Source organism: Drosophila sulfurigaster, chromosome 2R, assembly GCF_023558435.1.
Source record: "Drosophila sulfurigaster albostrigata strain 15112-1811.04 chromosome 2R, ASM2355843v2, whole genome shotgun sequence".
Lineage (NCBI taxonomy): Eukaryota > Metazoa > Arthropoda > Insecta > Diptera > Drosophilidae > Drosophila > Drosophila sulfurigaster.
Genome location: NC_084882.1, coordinates 12,046,508 through 12,060,556, shown reverse-complemented (window position 1 = coordinate 12,060,556; position 14,049 = coordinate 12,046,508). Strand labels below are relative to the sequence as shown.

Here is a 14,049-nt window from a genome sequence, read left to right as displayed (position 1 = left end):
ATGGCTCCCTCTGGCTGCTGTTGTTCATGTTACACTTTTCATATTTAATTCAATTTTTTTTAGTGTTTATTGTTGCAACATCTCCATGTCGGCAGCCATCTTCTGTTTTCCTCGTTACTGGCCATGTGTGTTGGCCAACATGTTGTTGCTGCTGTTGCTCACTTTTGCGGCTTTTATGCTGCTGCTCTTCTCATTTACGCTCCGGGCATTACATTAGCTGCAATTAATTAAGTTATACTCTGGGAATTACTTAAGCTTGGCCTGGCTTACAATAAACAGCTCATACGTAAGTATGTCCCACGTGCGCTCTCCCTCCCCCCTCTCTTCCTCCCTGTATCTGAAGCTTGCTTGAAAGTTATAGACTGTGAATTACCCTAGTTATTCTATGAATAAAGTTAATACTAAGTAAAGTGACACCTCGACACTGAAAAAATTAAAAAGCGTAATTATTTTTGTTTAATTACCTTTTTTATATTATATAGTGATGCAACATTAAAAATAAAATATATTATACTTGAAGCAGCTTTAAATTATAGACAAAAACACTAAACACTAAAAAAAGTATCATCGAATAAGAAAATCGGAGGTTATGCCCGAATGTTTTAGTTGACTAAAGATTGAAGAGTTCTGATATAAATATATTTTGATATCAAATAGAACTTGTTCAATCTATAAATTCCAAATTTGGATTGTGCAAGATTAAAGAGGATTTTCATACATTTAAATAAATAAAACGAATAACTTAGAGCATTTGTATTCGTAATATTTAAGTAAGTATCGATATAGTATGCTTTTATTTTTCCAATCACAAGTCTTGAAAGTTTACAATCAAAACTAATATTATCGAATCATAAAACTCTGAAATGTATCTCTCAAAATTAATTGTTATTCTCGCTTTTTTACATTACCGTTACCAACATTTAAATCTTTTGGTTGACGCACTGTTGGAAGACAACCTTAATATTGAGTCTGCCGCATTACGAAGTAACTACAAGAGTTTTAAAAATGTACTTGAAGAGGTGAAGAACACCAGTGAGGCATCACTAACAAAAGTGAAAAGTAAAAACGAATCTTTTGCCAACTCAAGCTTGGTCAAAACCAGAGAGGATGATGAATTCGTTTTTCTAGTAGTCGGTGGTTATCGTCCAGAGAAGAACGATCTTGCTAAATATGTTGTGTCGCTTCGCCGTGTATATAATGAGGAAAATTATGGATTTGGAGTTGGACACTTTTGTTGTGGCTCTATAATTTCTAAGAAAGTTATTCTGACAGCAGCGCATTGTCTTGCTACGCGGTACGTTCCATGTTGTCAAATTAAATTGCACACACATTTCCTTAAAGCAGAGAACATAAGAGGGTGAAGGGGTTCTATAAGATTGTGCCTGCAGGAAATGTTTTGTAACAAGCAGAATAGGATATCTGCTACCCCATAAAGTATATATATTCTGGTTCAGGGTCAGCAGCAGACGATATAAGCTTGTCCGTCTGTCCATATGAAGATCTATCTAACTATCAGAACCTATAAAAGATAGATTTTACATTTTTTGACAAAACTTATTGTTACAAACGCAACAATTGCGATCCTCAGCTTTCGATTGCGATCAAATAAAAATTGTATTCAAGAAATTTTGTTATATGGCAAATTGGTATATTTTTGTATATTTTATGCTTTCTGGAAAGCATATATTTATATTTCAATTATTCACGACATAACTATATATAGCCAATTGGTATATTATATTTATATATTAATATTTCAATATTTCAATATTTCAATTTTTGGATCTTCTATATTTTATTTGCTTTTTATACAGGGGTTCTATAACGTTCGCAAAGGATATAAAGGTCGTCGCTGGAACAACTCGCCGTTTGCTACGAAATAAACAGACCCAAGAATTAACGGTGGCCTCAGTGAAAGTGCATCCTAAGTATAATGCACTTAATGTTCATATCTATGACATTGCATTGATTAAGCTCAAGGATGAGTTGGACTTAAGTGAAGAGTTTGTGAGTATTATTCCTATAGCAAGTGAAAAGCCATTAGCTGGACAGTTATGTACTGTCATAGGATGGGGCATCATTTTGGAAGTAAGTTTGCAACTATAATATACAATAGAAATATACATCACTTCAATTTGATTTTTAGGATGGACCCTTGCCTGATGATATCGGAAATGGAGATGTAACTATTCACTCAGACGCATATTGTGCCTCAAGAAGCTTTGGCTTTAAAAAGGACTTGTTTATATGCGTCTCAAACCCCAAAAATTATGAAGTCAGCAGTTCCAGTGGTGACTCAGGTGGACCGTTAATATGCGATAACAAAGTGGTGGGCATTTGCTCTCACGGGATACGTACTGGGCATGCAACAATTCCTGATGTATACACTAATGTCTACTATTTTCGAGAATGGATATTACGAAATGGAGTTTGTTGCCTCACCAATAAGTTGGAGCTTATCGTCCTGGCATTCGTCATTGCTTTCATCAATCAATATATTTTTTTAACATATATTTTTTATATTTTTATCTAAACAGATATCAGATATATCAGTCTAAAGCAAACCAGACAAGATTTTATAATTTTAAAATATTGATAAACTCTCTATTTGTCTTAATATTTTCTGCAATATTTTGTGGCATACAACTTATTTTATTATTATTATTATTTCTATTATTTCTTAAGTTTCAAAATTAATATTAGGTTGGCCAAAAAGTCTTGCGGTATTTTTATTGAATTTTCAATTGTTCATAAAATTGGTTAGAATAATGCGATTTAAGTCAAGTATGCGCCGTTTTGTTCGATGACGAGTTCCCAACGAGATGCCAACTTCATAATGCCCCTCTTATAGAAGCTCGCTTTTCTATTGGCAAAAAAACTCGGAGAGCCAATTTTCACAGGACTCTCTTGTGGCCAATTTCCGACTACCAAGGTCGTTCGCCATGGACAGAAATAGGTGGTAATCACTTGGTGCGAGATCCGGACTATACGGTGGATGCAATAGAACCTCCCATCCGAACTCCCGGAGCTTCTGGCGCGTCACCAAAGATGTGTGTGGCCTGGCGTTGTCCTGATGGAAGACAATTCGGCCTCTGTTGTTGTTGTTTCTCTTTATTTTGCTCCATGTTTGTGACGCTATAACTCACGAACGACTCAAGACAAACAACAATAAACACGTGTTAGCGCGGGAAAAGAGCTTTCCAAAAAGGTATCGCATGAACCGATTCGATAAATAGAACTAGAACTACGCGCTTGCAAAGACACCTATCGGAAATACCGCAAGACTTTTTGGCCAACCTAATATATGTATATAATTTATAGCGAAAACAGAAATAAAAACAAGTAAGAAAGTTACAGTCGAGTGTGCTCGACTGTGAGATACCCGCTACCCATTTTTAATAAGGGCAAAATATTGCGGTATTATTTTCAAAATATACCGAAAATACTAAAAAAAAAATACTAAAAATATACCAAATGGTATGTTTGCTATATCAATATAGTACACCATCCAAAATATACCATAGACGGCACAATGTGCCAGATTGTCGGCCAAAGCAACTCAGACCCCTAGTAAGTAGGCGTTTTTGCCCATACAAAAGTATTTCTTTAATAACTTCCACAATTTTTATCTGATCGCAACCAAATTTTCAGGAATCATAACTACTATAATTGTTATTGTATATACCAAAATTCGTAACTTTAGCTTTAAAATTACGCTTGTTATTTGATTTGCGGGGGCGGAAGTAGGCGTGGCAAAAATTTGAAACAAACTTGATCTGCGTGCAAACATAACAAATGCTGTCGAAAAAAAATTATATCTCTATCTCTTACAGTCTCTGAGATCTAGGTGTTCATACGGACAGACGGACAGACACACAGACGGACAGACGGACATGGCTAGATCGTCTCGGCTGTTGACGCTGATCAAGAACATATATACTTTATAGGGTCGGAGATGCCTCCTTCTACCTGTTACACACATTTCCTGTCGGCACAAAGTTATAATACCCTTCTACCCTATGGGTAGCGGGTATAATAATATAGAAATGAGATGAAATAAGTGAATTTATTTTATAATTAAATATTATTAATATTTAAAATTATACTTTAATGTATTGTCAACGTTGTTACTTTGGCCGTTTTAAATCTTTTTGCAGTATAAACTCGTAAGTTCGCAATACAGAGACTACATCAAAACAAGTAAGAAAGCTACAATAGAGTTTCTTCGAGTGTGAGTTACTCGCTACTCATTTTCAATAAAACCATATTAACTTAATAATATACCGTAAAAATACTAAACTATACAGAATATTTGGAATGTCGATATATGTAGTACATGGCAAATATGACATAGAATACAAAATATACTAGATTTTCATCAAAAGGCTGTTAGAAAAACTTTTATTGTATTAGTAATAGCATATATTTTAATTTTGGGAGAGTCTGCTAAACTCTAAATAATTTCAGAGATCACGAATGACATTTGCTTCGAGCTTAATGCATGTTTGACAACAGGAAGAAAAAAAAGTGGATGTCCAATTACAAATGAATAAGCCAAAGCCGCAGTTGCAATTGCAGTCGCAGTTGTAGCTGCCCAGGTCCCTGCAGCTAAATCCGAATTCTCAGTCGCAGTCGCAGTCGCAGTTGCAGTCTCATTCCCAAGTAAATCCGCCATTGTCACTTGGCAAGGCAAATGTCAATTGTGTGCGGAGTGCCTTGGGGTTGAAACGGTACAGAGGCGAGGATCAGGATGAACAGCAGGATGAGTGCAATACTGAATACGCTCGAACAAATTGCATGTCAACAGCTTGGGCTTGGCTATTATTCTCCGTTGAGGAAGACAAGCCGGGTCCCAAACCCAATTCAATGTGGGATTACACTTGACAAAAAAACAAAGCACAGGAATTGACAAAAACTAGGTAAAAATAATCAAAAAATAATAGTGTTTGTTATTTGAATTTGCCTGTGGGCTAGTTGAGAATAAGTGTAATCAAGAAATTTCTTTGCCATTCGCATTGCGAATCAATCGAGCTTGTAATTCCAGCTCAGCCCTCAGCTCACCCACGCAGCTGTGTGTCGTGACAGTGGGAACTCTTGATATTCATTGTGCTAGTTATTATTACCATGATTATTTTATGGCACTGGGCACTCGGCACTCCAAATGTTTTTACGAGCTGTCCAAAAGCGGCATTGTCAACAAGGTGCATTCATAAATTAGTTCGAATCGTTCGAGAGTTCCAAACTAATTGTTATCTCGTTTGGTTGGAGACCACTCTTCCTCTTTGCTTGGCTCTTGAAACTAATTAAGTTTCCACAGTTCACCAAGATGGAGAAGAAGAAGAGAACCCAGTCACTGGCTTTACGTTTTTACTCGCACAATTTTATGGCTTTATTTACGACTTTCGCTTTGAGCGCATTGTGTGAATTTTGTTGAGTTTCTTTTAATGCTTCTTAATTCTAATTACCACACGGTCGGTCGACTGTTCATCTTTGTCTGCTGACTGCCCACAACTCGTCTATACCCTGTTCACACACACTCTATCCAGAAGGGTATTAACTCTTTATCAGCAGCAGAAGAAAAGAGATATTTGCCTTGATGTACAGAGTATCTTTTCGTGTCGTTCACACCACAATTTCCTTGTTGTATTTTATTTGTAAATTCTCTCAACTAATTTTTAGTTTACGACTTTTCTTGTTCATTTTAATGGCACTGGCGATCCGTTAGGCAAAGGCCAAACAAAAAAATGAAAAAAAATGCGGTTAAAATTCTCATCATCACCCATCAGTGGGAAATGCAATTTGAGCATCATTAAATATAATATATAAAGTTAGCTGCACTAATTTCATTCGTTAATATCATTCGAAACACCTGAAAAGAAACTCGATCTAACGAGCATCTCATGGATACGCGTGCTCTAATAGTTCTCAGATACTTTTTGTTCCACAACAAACAATTCAAGATACTTTATTTTCTTATTATACGCTTTATTTGTTCATCATTAAATGAAAAATGTGTGAAGAACGGAACGGAGACTGTTTAGTTGGCCATACAAGAGACGATTTAATTGTAGTTGGATTGGTGTTAACAAGTCTGAGATACATTTGATTTGGGCCAATTTGAAATCAATTCGATACACATTGTCTCCCAGTTTAATTGTGCCTCAACAATCATGGCAAATACACATTAAAGCAATAACAATTTGCTAACGCTTTTATTGCTGGCATAATTCTCATTTTATTAGTCAGAATTTCATGGAAAAGAGAAGGATTAAGGGGGATGGGGATGCGAGACAGCTAAACCATGTAACTGCCATGTTGCAAACACACAACGCTGTTGACTTAATTGCATGAATGCTGTCTCATGCTGAAGGATGCAACAGGATGCCGCCTCTGTTGCCTGTGGATTCGACGTGTTTCTAGGGACAAATAATTTGATGCACAAATTATTAGTGCAAACAATTTGTTGATGTTGATGTTTATGTTGTTGGCGATGTCGATGGCGATGATGATGTCGATGACGATCATTACATGCTGAGTAAATAAGAGCATATTAATAATAACATTAAAAGCTAAACAGCACAACTTGTCGGCATTTTACGAGCAGAGAGCGAGTCAAGCCACAGTTCAGCTACATATGTGTGGCGCCCTCTGGCGTCTGGTAGAGCTTTAGATAAAAAACTTAATCACATTAAGCGCTCAGTTGTGTGAAGTGTCATAAATCAGTTCAAGTGTTGGAAAATGTGCGCACAAAAGTGTTGACTAATGCGGTGTCACCAGAATTAGCCAACAGCAAAAGAGTCACAAGGATAGCTGGATTCACAGCTCAGTGGAGAGTGGAGAGGGGAAGGGGGGAGACGCAGCCAACTAAGAGTCACATGCAGTTCCATAAATAATTGTCTAAAGCTCTCTCAGATTACTCGCACGCAGTTGTCATTCCAAACTTTTGTGGCAACTAATTGCCAGTAATATGGGTTTTTGGGTTAATAACACTTGCTGCTGCTGCACCAGCTTACAATCTGATTTCCGCAATTTGCTGACAAATTTTCGAGTTAAGCAAGACTATTAAAGTGGACATGTAATCCGTGTAGTTAATTTTATTTAAAATGAAAGAGCATGTGATTCAATTAAAGGGTTTCTATACTGGTTTCAAACCTAAGTATAAATTATAATTTTTATGTTTTAAATTAGAACAAATAACTAGCAGACTTTCAATGATCATTAATTTAGATTCTGACTGGGTTTAATGTATTAATTAAAGTAGCATGATCGACAGCCAACAAAATCATGCTTAACTTAAGAAATATTATATATAATGCTAGGTACTAAATCTAAACTGAGCAATACTGAATGTTTTGAGTACTAGGAACTAATTTGAATTTGAATGAAAAATAATTTAAATTATTACGAATGGTTGTGATGGTTTTATCTCATCAGTAAAAATGTGAGTGATTGATAATATTTTAGTGACCATAAATATTTGTGCTGTCTACATCTTCAGTAAAGATTCTTCACATTAAATACTTAGCCATTTAATTTAGTATAAAATATGTTTGTCAATTTTGCATATTTTGTGTTATATGTATCTATATTCCTAAACAATAAAACCTATGTAACTTACATTCCTTAGAATACCCTGCACTTGTTTATAGTTATATTATTTGAAGCTTTTGTTGTTAATGTATATTATAGTTATATTATCTGAAGCTTTTGTTGTTAATGTATATTAACAACATAGACATCAGTATTATATATTTTTAGAATTAAAATCTTGAACCCTCTTTGAGTTTGGCTTTGACTGCTGCAGCTGAGATATGGAGAGTGCAGCCCGAAAATGGAACTTGACTTTGGTTTAGTCATTGTGGGCGTCTGTCTATCAGTTAAGACTCAGCACACACACACACACCGCTACACTCGCACACCCTCGCACACACATGTCAGACGCTATCGAATCGAAATTGTTGATGCCCCATGTTGCCTTGAAGTATGCATTAAAAATGTGCCTGCCACTGATGTGTTTGCAATCGCACAAGCACACACGCTTTGAAAGCAAGCAACGAACTGCGTTGCAAGGAGCAAATAAACAAACAAATATCCTGTCGCTGCACGCACTTATCCTGCAGCTGACACTTAACACTTGAGCGAACGTCGTGCAGAGCAGAGAGAGCAGAGAGAGAGTGCAATATGCTTATCGGTAGAGCAACAACAATTATGGTTTATTATTGCTTGGGAAATGATTTTCCCTTCCTTCTGCACAATTTACAGCTACCGAAACGTTTTTCCGATAGTTCACCCTTCGCAGCATTTGTGATTTCAGATTGTGAATCTGATTTTGTGCATTCGATTTCATTTGAGTGGACAATCGAATTATTACGCCTGACATTTCGTAGTTTCGCAGTTTCTCAGTTTTTCCCCGATTTTGGTTTCTCCCTTCCTACTGAGGAGATCCTTATTTTTTATGGACCGTCGCTGCTCATTTGTTGCGGACACGTTTTTCGCGCGCCGTGAGAGAAATTCGTGAAAAGTCTTTCAAGTGTAAATTAAAGTGCGATTCCTGATGCACGCTCACAGCACGCTCGTCTATACAATACGGCCACATAAAAGTGCGGAAACTCAAAAAAATCATATCTCATGATGAGGCAGAACCGACTATTGCACACCCTTACAATGAATTCCAATTTCAAAATCTCTATATAACAAAAATTGGCTACAAATGTTCTTCGGAACATTAAAAAGTTTCTTTTGTATTTCCTCTGTTAATGCTTTAAATATGTTTGATGGCCAAATAAATCGACTTACTGCGAAGAGAATTCGAAATACTTCGAGTCACAAAGAATCTTTGAATTATTTCTGCCTGTGACGTCGCCGCGTTGAGTGGCAACTTCCTCTGCGTATTTATTTGTGGCACATCGTTGTCGACTTCAGTCGCACTCTGAATCTCAGTGTCCGTCTCTTCGCATCTCGTGTCATCATCTTTATCATCATCGTCGCTGTTGTCCTCGACGCGTGTGCGCGAGGTTTATTATTTTGATATTTCCTGAGATATTTCTATGTTCATTTCCCACAGTGCCAACTCTGACTCTGTTGTCAAAGTATCTCAGCTGCAGTCAATCAAAAGAGTTTGTCAGGGTACGAGTTGAATGCCATAAGCAGAATTTAATAGAGTCGCAAAAATTAACAGCTTCTAGTCGTAGGTCAAGCATTGCGTTGGCAAAGCGGGATGAATATGCTATGCAAAATCATAAAAAATTACATTAAGAGAAACATCAGGCAAAATTACACTGAGTTACACTAAAAGAAAAAACAAAAGTTCTTAAAAATAAAAATAGAGTATTGAATTTATTGTTCATTAAATAATAAATCATTCAACCTTTAATCGAATCTTTTTACATATGTATGTTTGACTTACAATTTGAAAATTATTATATTGAAATCATTTGAAAAAACAAATCTACAAAATGAAATACTAATTAAGTTTCTAAATATATGAAAACAGTTTGAAGGGTTCTACAAATTTGAGTACAAATTGGTTATATATTAATTAGTCCTTAATTAAATTAGATTAAAAAGTGACATTATATATATAAATAATTTCGATACCGAACAAATTGTTGAATAAATTTAAATTTGGCTTAAGATTTAAGTAATAATCTGCTTTCAAAGTTGCAGACTCATATATTTGGAATATGTAGATCTTATAAATTTAACTAGATTGTGTTTCAAGTCAAGTTTCATCATTAATTCCATTGAATTTGACATGTTCTGAAATTGAATTTCCTGTTGCATTTCCTGGACATGTTGTGCTACATTTAATGCTAATTTCTTGGACAATCCTCGGTATTGTGACTTTGGCTTAGTGATGATTACACAATGACTTGACAAATCAACTGTGTCGCTCTGTTGGTGCATTCAAAGTGTTTTTTGTATTTGTGAGTACTGATCGAGTGTGTTTTTGGAGTGCAGCCCTCAGAATTCAAATTCTACGTACGAGTTTTGTTTGCTGAGCGTCGTGCGTCGCTTGCTTTTTGTTTTCACATTTCTCTCTCTCTCTCGTTGGATTTTTGTTTTGAAATAAAGGTGCAAGGGATTTGTGAATTTCGAGTCTGTATGAGTATTTTATATTTTCGTTGGGTTTTGGTTTTTGTTTGTTTGCTGGCAGCAGGTCATGCGGCACATGCAGCACAGAGCAACAGAGGAGTTCCCATTTACAATCTTGAACTGGAAACTCAGCATCCAAGCTGAGAACTGAGATTGAAACCGAGACTGGGACCGAGATAGGAATTGGAATTGCGTCTGCTGTGGCTGTGGCGAGTGCGGCTTTTGTTTGTGAACAGTTCCTGGCCGGAGTTTTTATATGTTTGCTGTAACCAAACAACAAATGATCATAAAAAAGTCGTCGTCGACTGCGTCTTCGTCTTCGTCTTCGTCTGCGTCTTTGGCTTTGTTGTTGTTTTTATTTTAATGCCTTAAGCACGCTGCACTTCAAAGAGAATGCGCCGATCCTTTGGAGCTCGTTAGTTTGGTTTTGGTTTTTGATTTACTTTTCGATTCGATTCGTTTTGTTTTGTGTTGTGTTGTCTTTTGTTTTGTTTAGCTTTGTTGCATTTGCTGGTTAACGCGTTGCCGTTTATTGCATTTAATGAGCTAACAAACACACACAGAGACTGAGAGAGAGAGAGTGAGGAAGGGATCTTGGCAGGTTCTTCCACGGGAGTTGGCTGTTGCCATATTCTACATAATAAATCAATAATTAAATATTGGAAACGAACGCAGCTCGCAGGAACGTGTGAAAATCCTTTGGCAATGTCAATAAACCCCACAACTTTCCTCTATTTTTCCCATTGGGCTATAATCGATAGTACCAGGACACAAACAATAACAAACAGGGCGCTTTCCACTTAAGGGAAGAGAACTCGGAGAGATTGCTGCGGCCTCGACCAAGTTCCGGGCAATGTTGTTTTCTTTTGGCTTAATGTCCTCATTAATGCACAAGTCTCCTCCGTCGGTTGATGATTGCATTTTCAGTCGCACCCACCCACTTGATTTTCCATTTATCATCGCTCGTTTCGCAATTCGCATTTCTCATTTGCTGATTCGGAAATTTGCGATTTTGAATTTTGATTAGAGATTAAATTGTCTCTGCCGATTAGCATCAGCGATGAGCTCGACCGAGAGCAACACTGGGAACAGGAGCAGGAGCTGAAGCATTGTGCAAACAAGCGTATGTTTGCATTAGCTTCGAAAGTGCAACAACCATGCCTCATGCCTCATGTCACATGCCACTTCCATCCCGCCACCCCGCTGGCGGCACTGCACATGTGTGTGTGTGAGTGTGTGTGTGGGCCACGATGGACTCAACCCACCACCAAGAGCGGATGATGATGATGACTTGAGCAGCCGACGGCACACTTTGTGCATCGTTTCATTTGGTTGGTGCTCATTAATTTTGCGGTTTTATTTTCACTCCACTCTGCGCTACACTTTGTTCGGCATATTGATTTAGATTTCGATTTAGTTGTACATCAGCTAAAGACTCGATTGCAGTTCAATAAAGTAAATAAAAAAAACTACAACTAGGTAACTCTAGAATTGAGAAAAATGGATTGGTTTAGAAAAGACGAAGACTTCTATTTTTTCATTTTATTTACCTTTTCGAAAATATTAATTTTACATGGATACTCTATTTAACTTCAAGCCATAGTCTTAATATCACAAAAATGTTTAGGAAATTAATTTACCATTAAATTGTTGCTTTATACATTTACACTCCATAAATGATTTCACTTAAATATCGTTGTTTATAATACTCTAAATATGAAAGCATTACATCATTATATTTTAGTATCTTCTTCACTTTTGTTTCATATTACAATATATTTTAACTATAAGCCAATATACTAAAAAATCAAATCCACCTTTCCCTTTTATTAAACACACCTACATCAAGTTTGCACTTTAAAATTTTAAAGTTTACTAGTACTTAAATTGCTATAAAACTCTTAGTTTTGCAAAGACTTGATTGCGAGTACCCTACTAAAATTGTACTAAAGGTGTTGATTATAAAATTTTGCACTATTGCGTAGTTAATTTTTGCATGAGAGGATTAATAAAGAATATGAATTAAAAAAGCGGGCCTTCAATAACTTTCTAAAATTCAATACGAAACATATTTTCTGTTTAATCTTTACATACACATACCATTAATAAACTATTCATGGAATCTACAGCCAAATTTGCATATTTCATTATGTAAACTACATTTTGCTATTACCTGACTCTAAGAGACTTGTTGTAGAATAATAAATCTGAAGCAGGGCATTAAAAATGTCGCTAAAGTGCGGTCTTTTATTATTCTTACCTCCCTGGTTGAACCCGCATTATGGTATGACAAAAATGTGCATCGGTTAATCCAGCGATGCCTGAAGCTGCAGATAAACGTTTGTGCTGGACTTATGAATATAATCCTTAAATTATTGCAATAACAACAACAACAACAACAACTACTTTCAGCCAACAATTACGTGTCCATGTGTGAATGAAGCGAGCGCGTCGTAACCCTGGCAGCAGACGCGGTCAACTCCCACTTTGCGGTGGGGTGGCAACCTTTTCTCTCGCGTGTAACAACTGAAATTATGAGCTACAATTATGAGAGATCTCTGTCCCTGGTTTTCTCCGTTGTCTTCCCGGATGATTAGCTTTTTGGATGCGTCACGGGAATTGCGGACATTATGCGTTATGCGTTATCCTCGAGCAGGACACGTCAAATGGGAGTACGTGTAGTGTAATTGATGTGGTGCCGCCTCCTCGCAGTTGTTGTCTCCGCTTTTAATAGAGGTTTTTTCGGTGCAATTATGCGGCAATTAAATGAGCTTTGTGCAAAATGGTTTTCAACCTCAATTATAGAAAAATTATGCAAATTTTCCCACAGTCATGGGAACTGCTAAAATAGGGAAAAAATTTATTCTAGAGGATGGGGCAATTGTCAATCAAAAAGAGGGAAAGGAAAGGAGTCTTGCTGTCAATCAGCATTAAAAATCAATAGAAGAGTGCAGAATTTTGCAAATGTTTGGCGAAAGCGGAAAACAAAGTGGAATTTGTTGTTTCAGCCTGAAGGACATTTGTGTGACAAAATTGTGCAAGCAAATGTCAGCAAAACACTGAAACACCGAACACCGAATTCCGAGGAGCGAACACTGAACAGTGACATCGTCAGCCCTAGGGCAAGGATTATGAGCGTAAATTAACCCTTATTGCCAAAAATATGCGACAGCTGATTGACAGACAAATGACAGGCACATAAAATACACACACCAAAACACTAACATACACACACACACACACAGACAGAAGGACAATTTTCATGCTTCTCCTCACACAAACTGTACTTAGTGTAAAGAGAGGAATGAGGAACGAGGGTTTTGATTTGATTTGATTGAATTTGATGTACATGTGTTCAACATGACACTTAGTAAGGGCTTAAATGTGTTTAGACTTTACACTGCCGTCAAATGAAAAGACAAGCGTCGCATCTGAATTACACAATTTGTATGCCGAAATTGAAATTGACATTGAACTCTGCTGAACGTTGCCAGCTACTCAGTCTGTTAAAGATTCGTATAACTAAGTATATTTTCATATTTGTTTTTTTTTTTTTCAACGGTAATGTTCCATTGAATTGATGTGTATTAATAAGTGCATTAGTGCTAGATTTACTTGAAATACATCATTTCTTCTCTTTCTGGTTTTGGCTTATAAAGTTTCAACTGACTTAAAAAACACATTCGTTAATTTATTTTCCAAGATGCTGATACTAAAGTGAAGTCAGACTGAAAATTACCTTATTTCCATCATGAATTATTTTATTCGCGTATTTAAGAAATCAATAAAGTAATTGTATATTTTATTTCTGAAGACCATGAATATTCCAACCATACTTTATTAGCAACCTATGATAAGTTAGTTTCTTAATTTTAAATGAGCTGGAAATAAAAATTGATCACTTTTAGGTATTTAAAAGTGACATAGAAACAAAGATAAAAGTAATTTAAACAA

At 36.3% G+C, this 14,049-nt stretch overlaps 1 protein-coding gene across 1 annotated transcript; it reads left to right on the top strand.

The window, feature by feature from the left end:
• Window positions 1–795: 795 nt before the first annotated feature.
• On the top strand, window positions 796–2,533 carry LOC133836689 (trypsin epsilon-like). Its single transcript, XM_062267278.1, has 3 exons — window positions 796–1,294; window positions 1,815–2,088; window positions 2,147–2,533. The coding sequence occupies exons 1-3, from the start codon at window positions 864–866 to the stop codon at window positions 2,531–2,533; spliced, it is 1,092 nt and encodes a 363-aa protein (XP_062123262.1). The 5' UTR covers window positions 796–863.
• Window positions 2,534–14,049: the final 11,516 nt, after the last annotated feature.